The sequence below is a fragment of the Triticum urartu genome, chromosome 2A (assembly GCF_056163025.1).
Source record: "Triticum urartu cultivar PI428250 chromosome 2A, HENAU_Tu73, whole genome shotgun sequence".
NCBI classification, from domain to species: Eukaryota; Viridiplantae; Streptophyta; class Magnoliopsida; order Poales; family Poaceae; genus Triticum; species Triticum urartu.
The window spans coordinates 669,860,626-669,874,105 of NC_141874.1; the positions used below are offsets into that span (position 1 = coordinate 669,860,626).

Sequence of the window (13,480 nt, forward strand, 5' to 3'; positions counted from 1 at the left end):
TGCCATGCTCTTTCCTAGACTCCAAGTTGATGCATCAAAAGAAAACTCTATTGGCTCAGTGACTGGCATGAACGTCCTTCCTGGAACTTGAACTTGAATCATCCAGCGCTCTTCTTCAGGTAAAGTGGCGTTGTAGGTTCCTGTGAAGCTTGGTACTCCTATGTTCAGGTATCTAGTGACTTCCTTCAAGTGACGTCCAAAGGGTGTATCTTCATCCGATTGTGTGAACTTATTCCTTGCATCCACCATCCTAAAAGAGTAGAAAAGATGAGAAGTCAGAAGAGAAGAGAGTGAGTAGTGATCTAGGTCTTTAGCTTAGTGGTCGTGTCCTACAGTCAGCGTGTGCTCTGATACCATCTCTATAGCGACCAGACCTCAAACAGTCTGATCTCTATGCTTAGGTGTCATCCCTGGATCAGTAATGCTGACACCACACAATACTCGGAGGATTTATAACAGAGTAGCAATCACACACTTATTACATCAAGTGTCTCAATAGAGAACTTATTACAATAAATATGGCTTAAGGCCATCTAATAACTATAACAGCGGAAGGCTTGGAAGATAAGTGAGTCCATCAACTCCAACGGCATCACTGAGTATAGAACCACGACCTAAAAACTCCTTAATCATCGTCTGAAAAGTCTGCAACATTAACGTTGCAGCCCGAAACGGGCCAGCACATGGAATATGCTGGCAAGGCAACACATCGAGAGTAATGGAATGAAACAACTATACTATATGCATATCTGGCTGGTGGAAAGCTCTATGGTTATAGTTTTGCGTAAAGCCAATTTTTCCCTACTGCAAAGGAATAAATTTATTTAACTATCATGGTAGTTGTTAAACATTGAGAATGGTTGACAGCATTCTCAATCCCAATTAAGCATCATCATTAAACAAAACCCAACAAAATTAATTTAGAGTAACATGTTGAGATTCACATGATAATCCAAGTACTAGATACTCAAGATTGTCCATAACTGGGGAGACGGCTAACCATGATTAGTTTATTACACTCTGCAGAGGTTTGCGCACTTTTCTCCACAAGACTCGATCGCCTCCGTTTGGTTTCTCGCACTACATGGTGTTTGAGAAGACGGATGGCCGAGACATAGTCTTTCAGAAGCGCTAGCACCTTACGATCGGGTAGACCGTACCACCTACGTCCCCTACATCTGCTAGTCTATCACTGTAAGAGTTCGCACGACTTAGTCAACTATGCTAGAGCCCATAATAGTGTGTGGCTGCACACGGAAGTTTCTAGTATGAATAGTCTCATGATCCCTTTGAGCATGGGTGGCGGTCCAAAAGAAAACAGGCAAGTCCTGAAATACCCAGGTGCCTCAATCCACCCAGATGTGTGTTTAAATTGTCACCTTGGATAAACCATTAATTAACAAACTCACATCTGTCATGGATATCACTCACCCAATCCACGTCTACTAGCATAGCATGGCATAATAAGCAAACGTAGAAGTAACTCCCAAAGGTTTGAAAGTAAACAGGTAATAGGTACTACCTTAACTACTTCCCATCCCACAATTTAATTAGATCCTAATCATGCAATGTTTGAGTATTGATCTAATGCAATAAAACTGGGTAGTAGGAAAGGTATGATCAAAGTGTTACTTGTCTTGCTGATGATCCGGGAAACCTAGCGATTCGAAGTAACAGGCGGCGCAATCCGGGTATTCTATCGCAGACAAACAAATAAGCATACAATAAGTACTCATCTAATGCACAGGTAAAAGTAAAATAGAGATCTAACCAGAAGGTTCAACTTAAGAACTCCGGTTTGCAAAAAGAATCAAATCGAACGAAGCAACGAAAGTCAAACGGCGAAAGAAAACAACTTCGTCCTACTAATCTAGATCTAAGGCAATTTTTACAGTAGCAAAAACTTCTTTAAGTTGGTTAAACGGATAGAGGGTTTCGAGACGAAACACCAGGCGCTTGAATCGCCTGATTCCGATAAACGAGCGAAAAGTTATACTAAAACGAAAATCGGATCAGGAATCGCGATCAGAAAAATCGCGGATTTAATCCGAGAAAAAGAAAAAAAACAAACGTTCGTTAGAACGAACGAACGGACGAACGCTCGCTATTTAAATAAATCGGAAAAACCGATCTATTTAAAAAAACCGAAACTAAAAAAACCGACGGTTTTTCAAAAAAAATAAACCGGCACGGATTTCGAGGCGCGGCGAACCTCGGGCCGGCGGCGGCGGCGGGGCGGCGCTGGGGGCGGCTCGGTTAGGGTTTGGCTGGGGCTGGGCCTCCCCCCGGCTTATATAGCCTAGTCGGGCCGGAGTCCGCGTCAGACACAGCCCGTTAGGTCGGTTCGTTTTTTTATAAATAATTACGCGCGGAAGAAAAAAATAAAAGAAATACTAAACGGATTCCAAAAATCCCGAAATAAATTTTCCCGGGCTTCTAAAATCAAGCCGCACAAGGTGAACATTTATTTGGGGCCTAAATGCAATTTTGAAAAACGCACGTTTTTCCTAAATTCAAATAAAATAACGAAAAACTCCGAAATAAAATCTTATTTGATTTTATTATTAAATCCTCAATATTTCTTTATTTTGGGAAAGTCATTTTATTCCCTCTCTCATATTTTTGTAATAGAAAAAATTGACGATAAAATAACAAAATCAAATAATCCTATTCTCAAAATTTAAGAAAACTCAAATATGAAAATAATGGAATCCCCAACTCTCTCCGCGGGTCCTTGAGTTGCGTAGAAATTTATAGGATCAACCTAAAACAAAATAAAATATGATATGCATTTATGATCTAATGTATAACATTCCAAATTGAAAATTTGGGATGTTACAGATCTCCGTGAAAGGGACGACGAAGGCCTCGCCGCCACCGTCACTGGTGGCCGCACGGGCTTGCCCGGCGCCTTCCTCGGGTAACGGCGAGGAGGGGTTGAGAAGATGTAGGTGGCGGCGCTCGGAACCCTAGTCGCCGCCCGGGTCGCCCGAGCGGGCGACGCGGGGGCCGGGAGGAAGGAATCTAAAATGGAGACATGTCTTACGTCCGCTATCCTGGATTTATTTAAGGAATTTCGGCGATATGCTTTCAGTGGGAGGAGATGTTTCCGTCGACTACGAGGCACCTACGGTGACTTCGTAAAATCTCAAGATGATATGCCGGCTCAGTCTCTCGGAGGTGCTCATAGGGGTATGGTGTGCGTGTGTGCGTTCATAAGGGTGAGTGTATGCGTGTTTATATGAGCGCTTGCGTCTGTATTGTGTTAGAAAAAAAAAGGCATGCATGCCGCACACCATTGCTGCGGAAGCCCGGCCACGGTGAACGCAACGAAGATCCACCAGTTCACTGCTTGTCCTGCAGCGTCCGTCTCGCCGCCGGCGACGCGCACATGATGTATGACACGATTACCACATCGCCGGGAAGCGAGAACATGCGACACCAGGAGGATGGCGAGGCGCCGAGGACGACGAAGAACCGTGATAGCACGACGTCATGCTGCTGCTTTGTGTCGTCTAAGTGGCCGCGCGACTTGTTCATATCATGAGGCATGAGCGATTCAGCGGTGGACATTATTCGGTTGTAAATGATGGCGGCCACCGTCACGGATGAGCTCTAAATAGTTCAGATTTGTGCCACGCCTCACTTGAACCACCTGGGCAGTAGGAATGCTCGAGTGGACACCGTCGTGACCGGATGACGGTGAAGATCACGGCCATGCCGTTGGACGCCTTGTCCCTTCGAGCGCGGCCGGCGGGCCGAGAGTTTTTGCGACTAGGAGGCTGGTATCAAGCAAGGAGAAGCAGAAGTATGCTAGTGGATGAGAGGGAGCCTAGGTGTGGCCGAACGGTCCAGCCAGTGCTCGACGCTGCTGCGACATGTGCTCCTTGATGTGGTGCCATGCGTATGACCTGAAGAGCTAGAGCCTAGAGCAGGAGGCACTTGGAGGTGCTCGGCGAGTTTCTTATGAGCTCCGGCCATGGGCTTTGTGACAACGCCTTTGTACATACGGGAGTGAGGAGAAAATACAGATTTTTTTGTCTTCTCTTTTGCTGAAAAAGGGGTACCAGAGGAGGAGAAAATGGTGTGGCTGTTGGATGGTAAATGAACAAACGGGAGTACCGATGGGAGCACGCCAAGGGAGCAGGCAAGCCCCGTCCCAGGCTCCAGGTGAGGTTTTGGATGAGTCAGAGTTATCGGAGTCCTACGTGGCAGGTTCAGACTCTCGCACTCGGAGTCTCAGACACACCCGTGGATGTTTGCAGCACCATGTTGAACAAAAAAACGTCCGCATCAGTCCGTGGACGTTTCAGGCCGGCGCTGTAGATTCCCTTAAACCTCACCCCCACCAGCATACTGTAAACACAAAGGTTCAGCAGTAAAGCAAAGAATGGCAACTTTCAAGTCATTATCACACTAGCACTTCCCTTTCCACCCACTAAATAAAGAAAGGGATCAAAAGAGAGACGCTGCAACCAGCAGACGGACGAGTTCAGTTTCCTGCTAATGCCTCCTTTTGGTTTGAATGAATTTCTTAGGAATTCTATAGGGTGGGATTTTTATAGGAATTTTTCCTTTAGAGCCCTTTGGTTCATAGAAATGGATTCCTATTTCTACATAGGATTGGTTCATATCCTCCACATTTCAAAGGAAAATAAACATTAGCCTAGACTCAATGAAAAATTTCCTATGATGTGAACCAAATGACATCTCGTTCCTATTCCTACTCATAGGTTTTGAGACATATGTCACCTCATTTCCTACAAGTTTCCTATTCCTATGATAATCCTATCCTATGAACCAAAGGAGGCCTAAGAGTAGTCACACTGGCAGTTCGTGTAAAGGCAGCAGGGAATTGGATGTGAGCTGTCGAACCACTGAGAGTGCACTAAAATTCATACGAAAAGCCCAAGTGAAGTGAGCAACCAAGTACGGTCACGGTAACGAAAAAAACACGGTACACTTGTGTAATGATCTCAATGGTGTGATGACAGTGAATGCCACCAGCTTCTTCAGACATCAATGGTAAGAACTGGCAATTTAAGTTCCGCTATGAACTGAGAGGATGGCATTCGTATGCGCGTCTACTCTGTGGCGATGAGAAAAGGCAGTCCCCTGAAAGAAACAAGCACTTCGGTTAGTGTCAGGGGCACCAGTAGGTGATAAACCCCAGGTTGCATGGTAATAATAGTTCACTGAATCTATCCAGACAAGTCAATGTGGAAAGCTGAAGTAAAGTATGCATGCATACCAGCCCCCTCTCCTGGAGAAGTAATCCGAGTCCAGGGACACCGCCAGAGCAAGAGCTACGGCCCTTTCAGGTAAACTCAGCGGGCGAACAACGTTTAGTTCTTCGATCTGGAAGCATAAGTGAGACATGAGTTTGAGACCAGTTTAAAGGGAGGTTCTTAAAATATCAGTGTAAAGAGCAACATTGTTTGCAAGTACAGAAACTGAAACACGCCATATGATCCTAAGTTTCACATCCGGCAGGGGGGCACAGCTACATCAAGGCAGATATGCTCTTAATGTCTGTCAAGTGAGAACACTTACATCTGAACCAAGACCAAGTCTACTGCTTTGTCCATCATCACCAAACCGAATTGCATACTGGCCAGCATCCGTAAAAAGCTGCAATGAGATACAACCAAAGATATATTGATCAGTCATTACTCCTCGGTTAACCACGTCCTTTCTACAGGCTAAGATAATGCAACACAAAATGCACTCGGAAAAGATATGTGATGTGCAACCATGCTACAACTATGTGTCCAATGATGTATGCTAATTTCCTTGTGCAGAAGAAATGTCAAGCAATAGTATCACATCATATTTCTTATTGATCAGAGTGTGGATTATTAGCTTATGTTACTGATTATGTTTTGCTAGACATCTATGAAACACATTCCATAATGAATTTCCTTCAAATGCATGAAAATACACGCCTACTCAAAAGGAGATTACCTCAAAACCAATTCCCCTCCAATTACGGTCAATCTGGGCCAACACATTTTCATCTTCATCAATAAGGGTAAAGGTCCAGTTCCAAAATCCAGGATTCTCAACCACAGCAAATTGCTTGTTCCTAAAGAACAAACAAGTTGAAAATCAACCTGTCAGACGGTATAGCAAGAATGACAGCTACATAAAGAACCTAGACTGGATTAAAGAAATAAAGGAATTGGAAGATCAGAAGACCATGTTACCCTAAGTACAGATCATAAATTCTACGCCAAAGATGCCAGCGCCTGTGGACTACACCTACCTCCTGATCAAAGGAAAATAATGAAACTTCATCAGCAGTATTCCTGTGCATTCATACGAGGACAAAACTCCCATCTGAGTGAGTTATAGCAATCAAATCAAGAATATTTGTGTACCTTGCCATCCACTTCTGCATAAATGGAGCTGTTGATGAACCAAAATGGCCGGCGGACCTGAACCCAATAGTATCCATAGCATTAATATCTTTGCAGAAATTCCAACTATGTATTTACAACGAAAAACAACAATGGCTCCTCCCAAAGAAGAAAAAAAACAATGGCAAATTCTTACCGTGAATATCTCATTACCCATAGCATCAGTAAATTGTGCAGTAAATGGCCGTCTCGACCGAAGTAACTGAAATACCAGAAAAAGGGAAATATTGTAAGGTACTAATAGTTGCCATCAAGGAAAAAAATGAATAAATAAACGTCAGATAAAGATGAACAAACAAACGCCAAATACAATAAGGTGCTTGTTGTTTTTTGCACACAAAAAAATTAGATAATAGCATTAGATTATTTCCTAGACTAGCAATACTAAAAAAAATACATAATTGACTTTCAGCATCATAACTGATCAAGACAGCAAGGGAGTGAAATTTTGCAATGTTGTAAATAAATAGGTCATATTCATCTATAAAGATGACAAAGAACATTAAGAAAGTAAATGAACATACATATCAGATGACACTTCTACCCTATCAGAAATATATTGCCAGCTAGATAAGAAATATATTCCCATGCTTCCATTACTAAATGGATAAAACACGTTACACATATAAAATTCTTCATCATAACTAAAGTTTCTCTCGCACAACGCCTATTGTTTCCATGAAGCTGAAACCAAGTACAAAATACAGTCCTTCCAGAGCACCGCAAAAACTACTCAATATGATAACACTGCATAGTGGAGGCTTAGAAATGGGAGAGCAACCAATTTTCTACGATATTCAACATTCACCACTGATACCTCTCTCTAATACATCAGATTTTCCCATGTCTCCATTTTCTCAGTCCCTTATAGCTTACATTTACCCCCATTTCACGTCCCATAGGAAATATTTCAAGATTTACACCGCATACCGTACATAAACTATCAGTGTCAACTCCAACTGAAAATATTAAATATGTAACCTCAATCATTCGAAAAACGAAAATAAGAGAACCAATCACAAAAAACTCCTTGCCCAGCAGAGAACAACCAAAAAAGCATCCAATAAAAATACATGATATAGTGAAAGACTTCCGTTATCTGTACAACCAAAAGATCACAATGATAAGTGACATGCTACCAACAGGTGTTCTTTAGCACAGGGAGGATAATGGAAACTCTGGTCTATCGAACAAATTTCAGTAAATTACCATAAAGTGTCAGCATAAGGTAATTTAAATTTATTTATGATCAAGTAACCACATAGATGTACCTGCCTAAAGATGACATTGCTTTTCTCTCGAATATATCCTACAGGCTGGCATTGAAAAAGAAACAAGTCAACGTGTAAGACCCGGAGATGAAGCATAGATGCTGAAATAATACAACAGCCAAACCAGCTAGCTGGAAGGAGACACACTTACAGACTGGGAAAAGAGTGGATCCATTATGATATATCTACTCTCCTGCATTTCAGAACAATAGTAGTAAGCAAAAAAAAAAAAAACTAGCTTCAGCCAAATTATCAATAGTTCACATAAGCTGCTATTCCATTATGGAAAGAGCTGGAGAAGCATGTTCATATAAATCACCTGCTCGAAAGCAAACATGATATTCGCCCATTCCACATCTCTGGCTATAAGGAGGTTGGCTCTTGAGAGGAGAGGCTCCAGTTTGGCCTATAAAACACATATAGAGGCCACCTTGGTTATTCCAATAGTTATAAATCACTCAGATTTCAGCACATTGAAACAGCTACGGTTGGATAAAACATCAACCATCAAGTATAACTGTAAGCGGTAGGGAACAAACTTTTAATCGATTGGCCAGTATCCTGCTATATTAGCCCCAGAAATATTCATTCACATACCACTACTCTGCCCTGTTCAGCTAACCTACAAATTCCCACACGACCCTGCTACCAATCGTAATCAGAGTTCAGTAGAGTCTACTAACTACTGGCAGGAGAGTTTTCTCTTCCATTCTCTAAAGAACTTCATCATGCGCCTGATAGGAGGGTTTCCTCTTCCGTTATCTAAAAATGGATTGGTTGCATAGAGTCTAAGATAACATCTGATCAAAATCGAATGGTACTACAAGTAACAAGCTGCAATTAGAGAATACAGATTCCGCTTGCCTCTAGGTATGGGAGGTCCTTGGGATCATAGTGGCCGCCTTTAGACGGGGCCACCTCGCCGCGGGCCGCTCCCCCAGCCCTCACCTTGTCAATCCCCGCCGCGGCGGACCCGGAATTCACGAAAGCGCGCGCGGCGTTGGCCAAATAGCCGAGCGGATCCTCGCCAACGCCTTCGGCCTTGCAGACCAAGGCGCCTCCCCCCAGTCTCCTCGCAGCTTCCTTCTCCCTTTTCAGCTCCTCAACCCACAGCCTCCGCAGCCACCCCCGGGGCAGCGGGGACCCGTCCCCGCCGCTGGAGAACCCCTTGGAACCCCTGACGTCGCTGCTGCGGGTCCTCGCCGCCGCCCTCCCGGCCGCGGCGGCCTGGGAGAGCAGCCCGGGCAGCCGCCACATCGGGGGGACGCCGGTTGGGAGCAGGTGCGAGGGGCCACCACTACGGCGAGGTCTGCGGCGCCGACGCCCAACCCCCTTTGGAGAATCGTCGCCGCAAGGTTCTGCAACGGAGCAGAAGCACGGGACGGGACTAATTCGGTGAAGAGGACTGAGGGATCTCAGCCTGTTTCCCTTGGTTGGATGGGCCAGCTCTACCCGCCACCTGGGCTACCTGAAAGTGGCCCAGGTAGAGAGGTTGTGCAGGTGACCAGCCCTGCATTAGCAGCATGGCACGGGCTTTGTTAGAAAAAAAAAATCACACGTGCGCCTGCAGCCCGAATTCCATATCTGACGCATTTTGCGTCGAAAAACTTTCAAACATTGGAAAATCATCTAAAACAACCGACTGATTTCTCTTTCTCCTAAACCGTCACCTCCGCACGCCACGTGGCCCATGGGAGTCCACTAACCGCTCTTCTCCCACATTATCTCTTCTCCTCCACTCGTTTCTCCTTTTCCTTTTTCACCTTTTCTCTCGTTCGTGAGCTGCCAGATGAGAGGATTCAAGAGGGGAATCGGGAGGACCACCGTCGGAGTTTAGGAATCAGGAGGACCATCGTGCGGCCGCTCGATAGCCTGCTCGTGTTGTTGTCCCCATAATTGCAACCCATGGAGTGTTGCACAATGTCACCCACCCCGTTACTGCAAGCTGCGAGGCCAGCCATTGCCCATTGCTGCTGGTAGGCACTCGCCGTACCGTCGCTCGAGGATGTGGCACTGCCGCAAATGGAGAGGTCGCACCACTTCGTGAAAGTTGCAAGCCGCACTGGTGCTGGGATGTAGCACTCGCTGGCGACTCCAGGTGTCGTGTGTGCGATGCAGCGTTGGTTAGCGAAGCCGGAGCTGTAATGCAGCAGTCACAACACTGCAGGGAACCGTTGCAAAGCTTGCCAACAGTTGTTAGTGTTGTGATGCAACGGTCGTCGGCACTAATGGAGTTGCGATGCAGCGGTTGCGACACTACAGGGGAGGAACCAGTGTCTAGATGCAGCTTCGTCGGCGGCTGTCGGTGCTGCAATACAACACCGTCAGAGCTGCGATGGAGCGCTCATGACGATGCAAAGGTTGTTGGTGCTTCGATGCAATGCTCGCGAGCGGCTGCGGTGCTGCAATACAGTGCTCGTCGATGGCTGCTGCAAGGTGAGACGGGGTGTGGCAGGTGAAAATTTTCCTAATTTTTGGGATAAAAACCCCTTCCCTGGTGTCAAGTCATTTCCTAGCTAGCCCAACCCCTGCAGGGGGAGGAGAAGGGCCATCTCGTCCACCACCATTCTCTCTTCTTGGTACACTAAAGGTGTCCTTTCGGAGGCTTGCTCGAGAAGCAAACAACATTCTTCCGTGCGACGATGAGACTTGGGGGCGTGGGCGTGCGGGTGCCTTGTGGCATGTCAGATATGAATCTTGGAACCCTTCGGCGTGCCGCCCCACACCCTCACCCTATCGTTCTCCTATCGAGGGCGGGGGCTTGGGCCCATGCATGGGCCATGCCGTTGTCGCTGACACGTAGACCGCCGACATCCCACAATGCTTAGGCCCCAAAGTGGAAGGTCCACCCGCTGACAGAAGTGGTGGCTCAGAAGCAGTTATTCGCCTCCTAAGATTAGAAGCAAAGTGTGCATTGGGACAGACCCGGTATCACTACGCGACTGTCGTACTAGAGGTTGGGAGGGCCATCTCGATCGGATTGGTCAGATCTGCATGCGCTGCCACCTACCTTATGCGCCAACTATTGGTGCTTTTAATCTGACGGGTCAAGGGATGGCGATTTGTCTGGTGGGGGCGAGCGCTCGATAGATCGAGATGGTGAGGGTAAGACAAAGGGAGTTTATCGAGGTTCGCCCTAAAAAATAGGGTATAACCCTAATCCTGCCCATGTTATCTTTGTTATTGCGGTGGTCGTCAGGGATTAGGGAGATTGCAGATGAGATCTATATTGGTGGGTACACTCCCTGCTGCCTGGTGACGGAGAGGGAGACGAGATTGGTTGGTTAGTGGATATGATTCTAGGGCTTTGTGAGTCCCTAACTATCTTTATATGACAAACTTCCGTGTTATGTTGAAGGGTGACTCCTATCCTCTCGGGTCCCGAGAGGTCCAGGGCTTGAGTAGCCGACCCTCCAGTCCTTTCGCCAGCCGGGCTCGGCCCGCTTGTCCTGAAGATCCCCATCAAGGGCCATGACTAGATCCATTTTCCTCGTGCCCTCATCACTAGTGCATAGTGAAAAGGTTGCCTGACTTAAAAAAACTGACATGAAACATGGTACATGCATGGTGACACAAATGGTAATCTATGTACTTGAGTGTTTTAATCAAACAAAAAATATGGTGACATTTACAATTCACAAGCCCATTTTAAAACTAGTTTACTTTGATTTACTCTGAATAAAAAAATATTTGTTTTTTCACACATCTGCAAGTTTGTCTTTCTTTCATAACATAATATTGCACACAGTGTCCCTTTTGTAACTAATGAGACGAGTCTACTGGGGTTTATCAAACTTAGTTTTGTGAAAAAAATATGGAAAAAAATATTCATGTCACGCTCATTTGCTTGAGCCAAGCTTGAACTTTGTCAACTTTACTCTATTCTTACAATGGAACATTGATTTTATTTATTTAACGGGCTTTTATGAGTCGACCTTGAGTCTTTGCGGGCTTCTTTTGAGCCGAGCTCGAGCTAGACAACAAGCACAAGGCCAACTCAAGCCTTGTTCGAGGTCGACTCTTAAGTCTTAACTTCTACTGAATTCAAGCCCAATAGTATTCACTCGAGCATGGTTCGCAAGGTTGTCAAAACCACGATTCTATTATACGATCCTACGACTTTATGATCGAAACTAATTTATCCGATTCTACGATTTTAGTCTATAAAATCTACATTTATATGATCCTAACAATTAAGATTCTATGATTTGTGATCCTCATTGAAGCTCTGATCTGATTCGAAACCATGATCCTGACAACCTTTAATATGTCTGCTCCAACCGGCCTGCAGAAACTGAACACTACTTTTTTGACAATAACCACACACTACACTTTGCATATGGGTGGCCCGGTCCTATTCAACGCTTAAGGCGCTACTTATAGCCTTAAGTATTCTTTTTAGAACATAGCCTTAAGTATACGTGGGACACGCCCCTCGATAGCAATTAGCCGGCCCATTTAAGGCAATTCTCGCAGGACGCTCGTCCCAGTTTTGGGATGCATCCCGCGCCTTTTCTCCTTTTTGTTTACTAGTCAATGTATACACGCAATGCACGCTAAATTTAAAAATATATTAAATGCATGCGGATATTAAGCGGGATATTATTTGTGTGCTATTATGTGATTAGCATTATATTTGGCATGAAATTAACTGCACACTAAACGTGTTGAGCGCTCGACATTGAAGCAGTCTAGGTCGTTGGATTGACATGATTTGATGGTCAGGATTAATTGGATCAGCCCATTTGGGTTTTTTTATATTGGTATAGATGGTTTTTGGATTGTTTTTTTGTTTCATTTTTCTGTATTTTCATTGTTCAATTTTTCCCTTTTCAATTGCACAAACTTGTTTGAGTTCATTTGTCAAATTCTTGTTTTTTGAAAAATGTGATCTTTGTCACATTCACAATTTTCCCATGTTTTGTGAAATTTGTAAATTCACAATATGTATTAAAAATTCGTAAAGTTTTTCTCAAAATCTGTGAGTTTAAAAAAATCCTGAAATATTCCAAATAATTGTGATTTTTAATTTTTTTTGAACCTTTCAAGTTCGCAATTTGTCCAAGTTTTGTGGTTTCTTTTCTCAGTTTTTCATACTTTTTCCAAATTTAAGATCCTTTTTCAAATTAGTGAACTTTCTTTTCACTTTTCTCAAATCCTCGTTTTTTACAAACTTTTTTCAAATTCATGATCCTTTTTCAAACTCATGAACTTTTTCCAAATTTTGAGACCTTTTTTCGGATTCATGATCATTTTAATTTTATGTTTTTTCAAGTTCTTTATTTGTTTTTCAAATATTTCTAAAAATTTGGCAATTTTTTTCCAATTTCACAAATTTCAAAAATATATTTAGTCATCGAGCCAACTAGTTAACTGGTTCGACTGGCTAACCGGTTAACCAGCTTATCCTTAGGGATCGGTTCTTTTTAGGAACGTCCGGGGTGATGTTAACCGTAAGAGCTATATCTCGCCTAATGTGAGAGTAGCTTTGGTCTCGCCTGAAGCCCGTTATTAGCGTTTTTTGTCTCCGCGCTCGCTCAGTCGAGGTTCGTTGCGTTAACTGCATTCGTTTCTTCCCATTTTTCCTTTTCAGTTTTCTTTTGTTTTTTCTATCATTTTTCTGTTTCTTCACCGTTTTTTCATTTTTCTGTTTTTTCATCTCTTCATCGGTTTTCTTCATCTCTGTCATGATTACAATTATTTTTATTTTCTTTTTTTATTCATTATCTTTGTTTCTTTTCTCGGTTTTCTCTGCCTTTTGCTTTTCTTTCTATATTTTGTTCTATATTT

The 13,480-nt window shown here is 44.0% G+C and overlaps 1 protein-coding gene across 1 annotated transcript; it reads right to left on the reverse strand.

The window, feature by feature from the left end:
• Positions 1-4,862: 4,862 nt before the first annotated feature.
• On the reverse strand, positions 4,863-9,099 carry LOC125539605 (altered inheritance rate of mitochondria protein 25). The gene is made up of 11 exons (XM_048703097.2): positions 8,555-9,099; positions 8,010-8,096; positions 7,842-7,883; positions 7,691-7,735; positions 6,556-6,621; positions 6,381-6,437; positions 6,207-6,268; positions 5,965-6,085; positions 5,554-5,631; positions 5,252-5,358; positions 4,863-5,115 (listed from the first exon to the last, which is right to left on the reverse strand). The coding sequence occupies exons 1-11, from the start codon at positions 8,945-8,947 to the stop codon at positions 5,085-5,087; spliced, it is 1,089 nt and encodes a 362-aa protein (XP_048559054.1). The 5' UTR covers positions 8,948-9,099; the 3' UTR covers positions 4,863-5,084.
• Between the last annotated feature and the right edge of the window lie 4,381 nt (positions 9,100-13,480).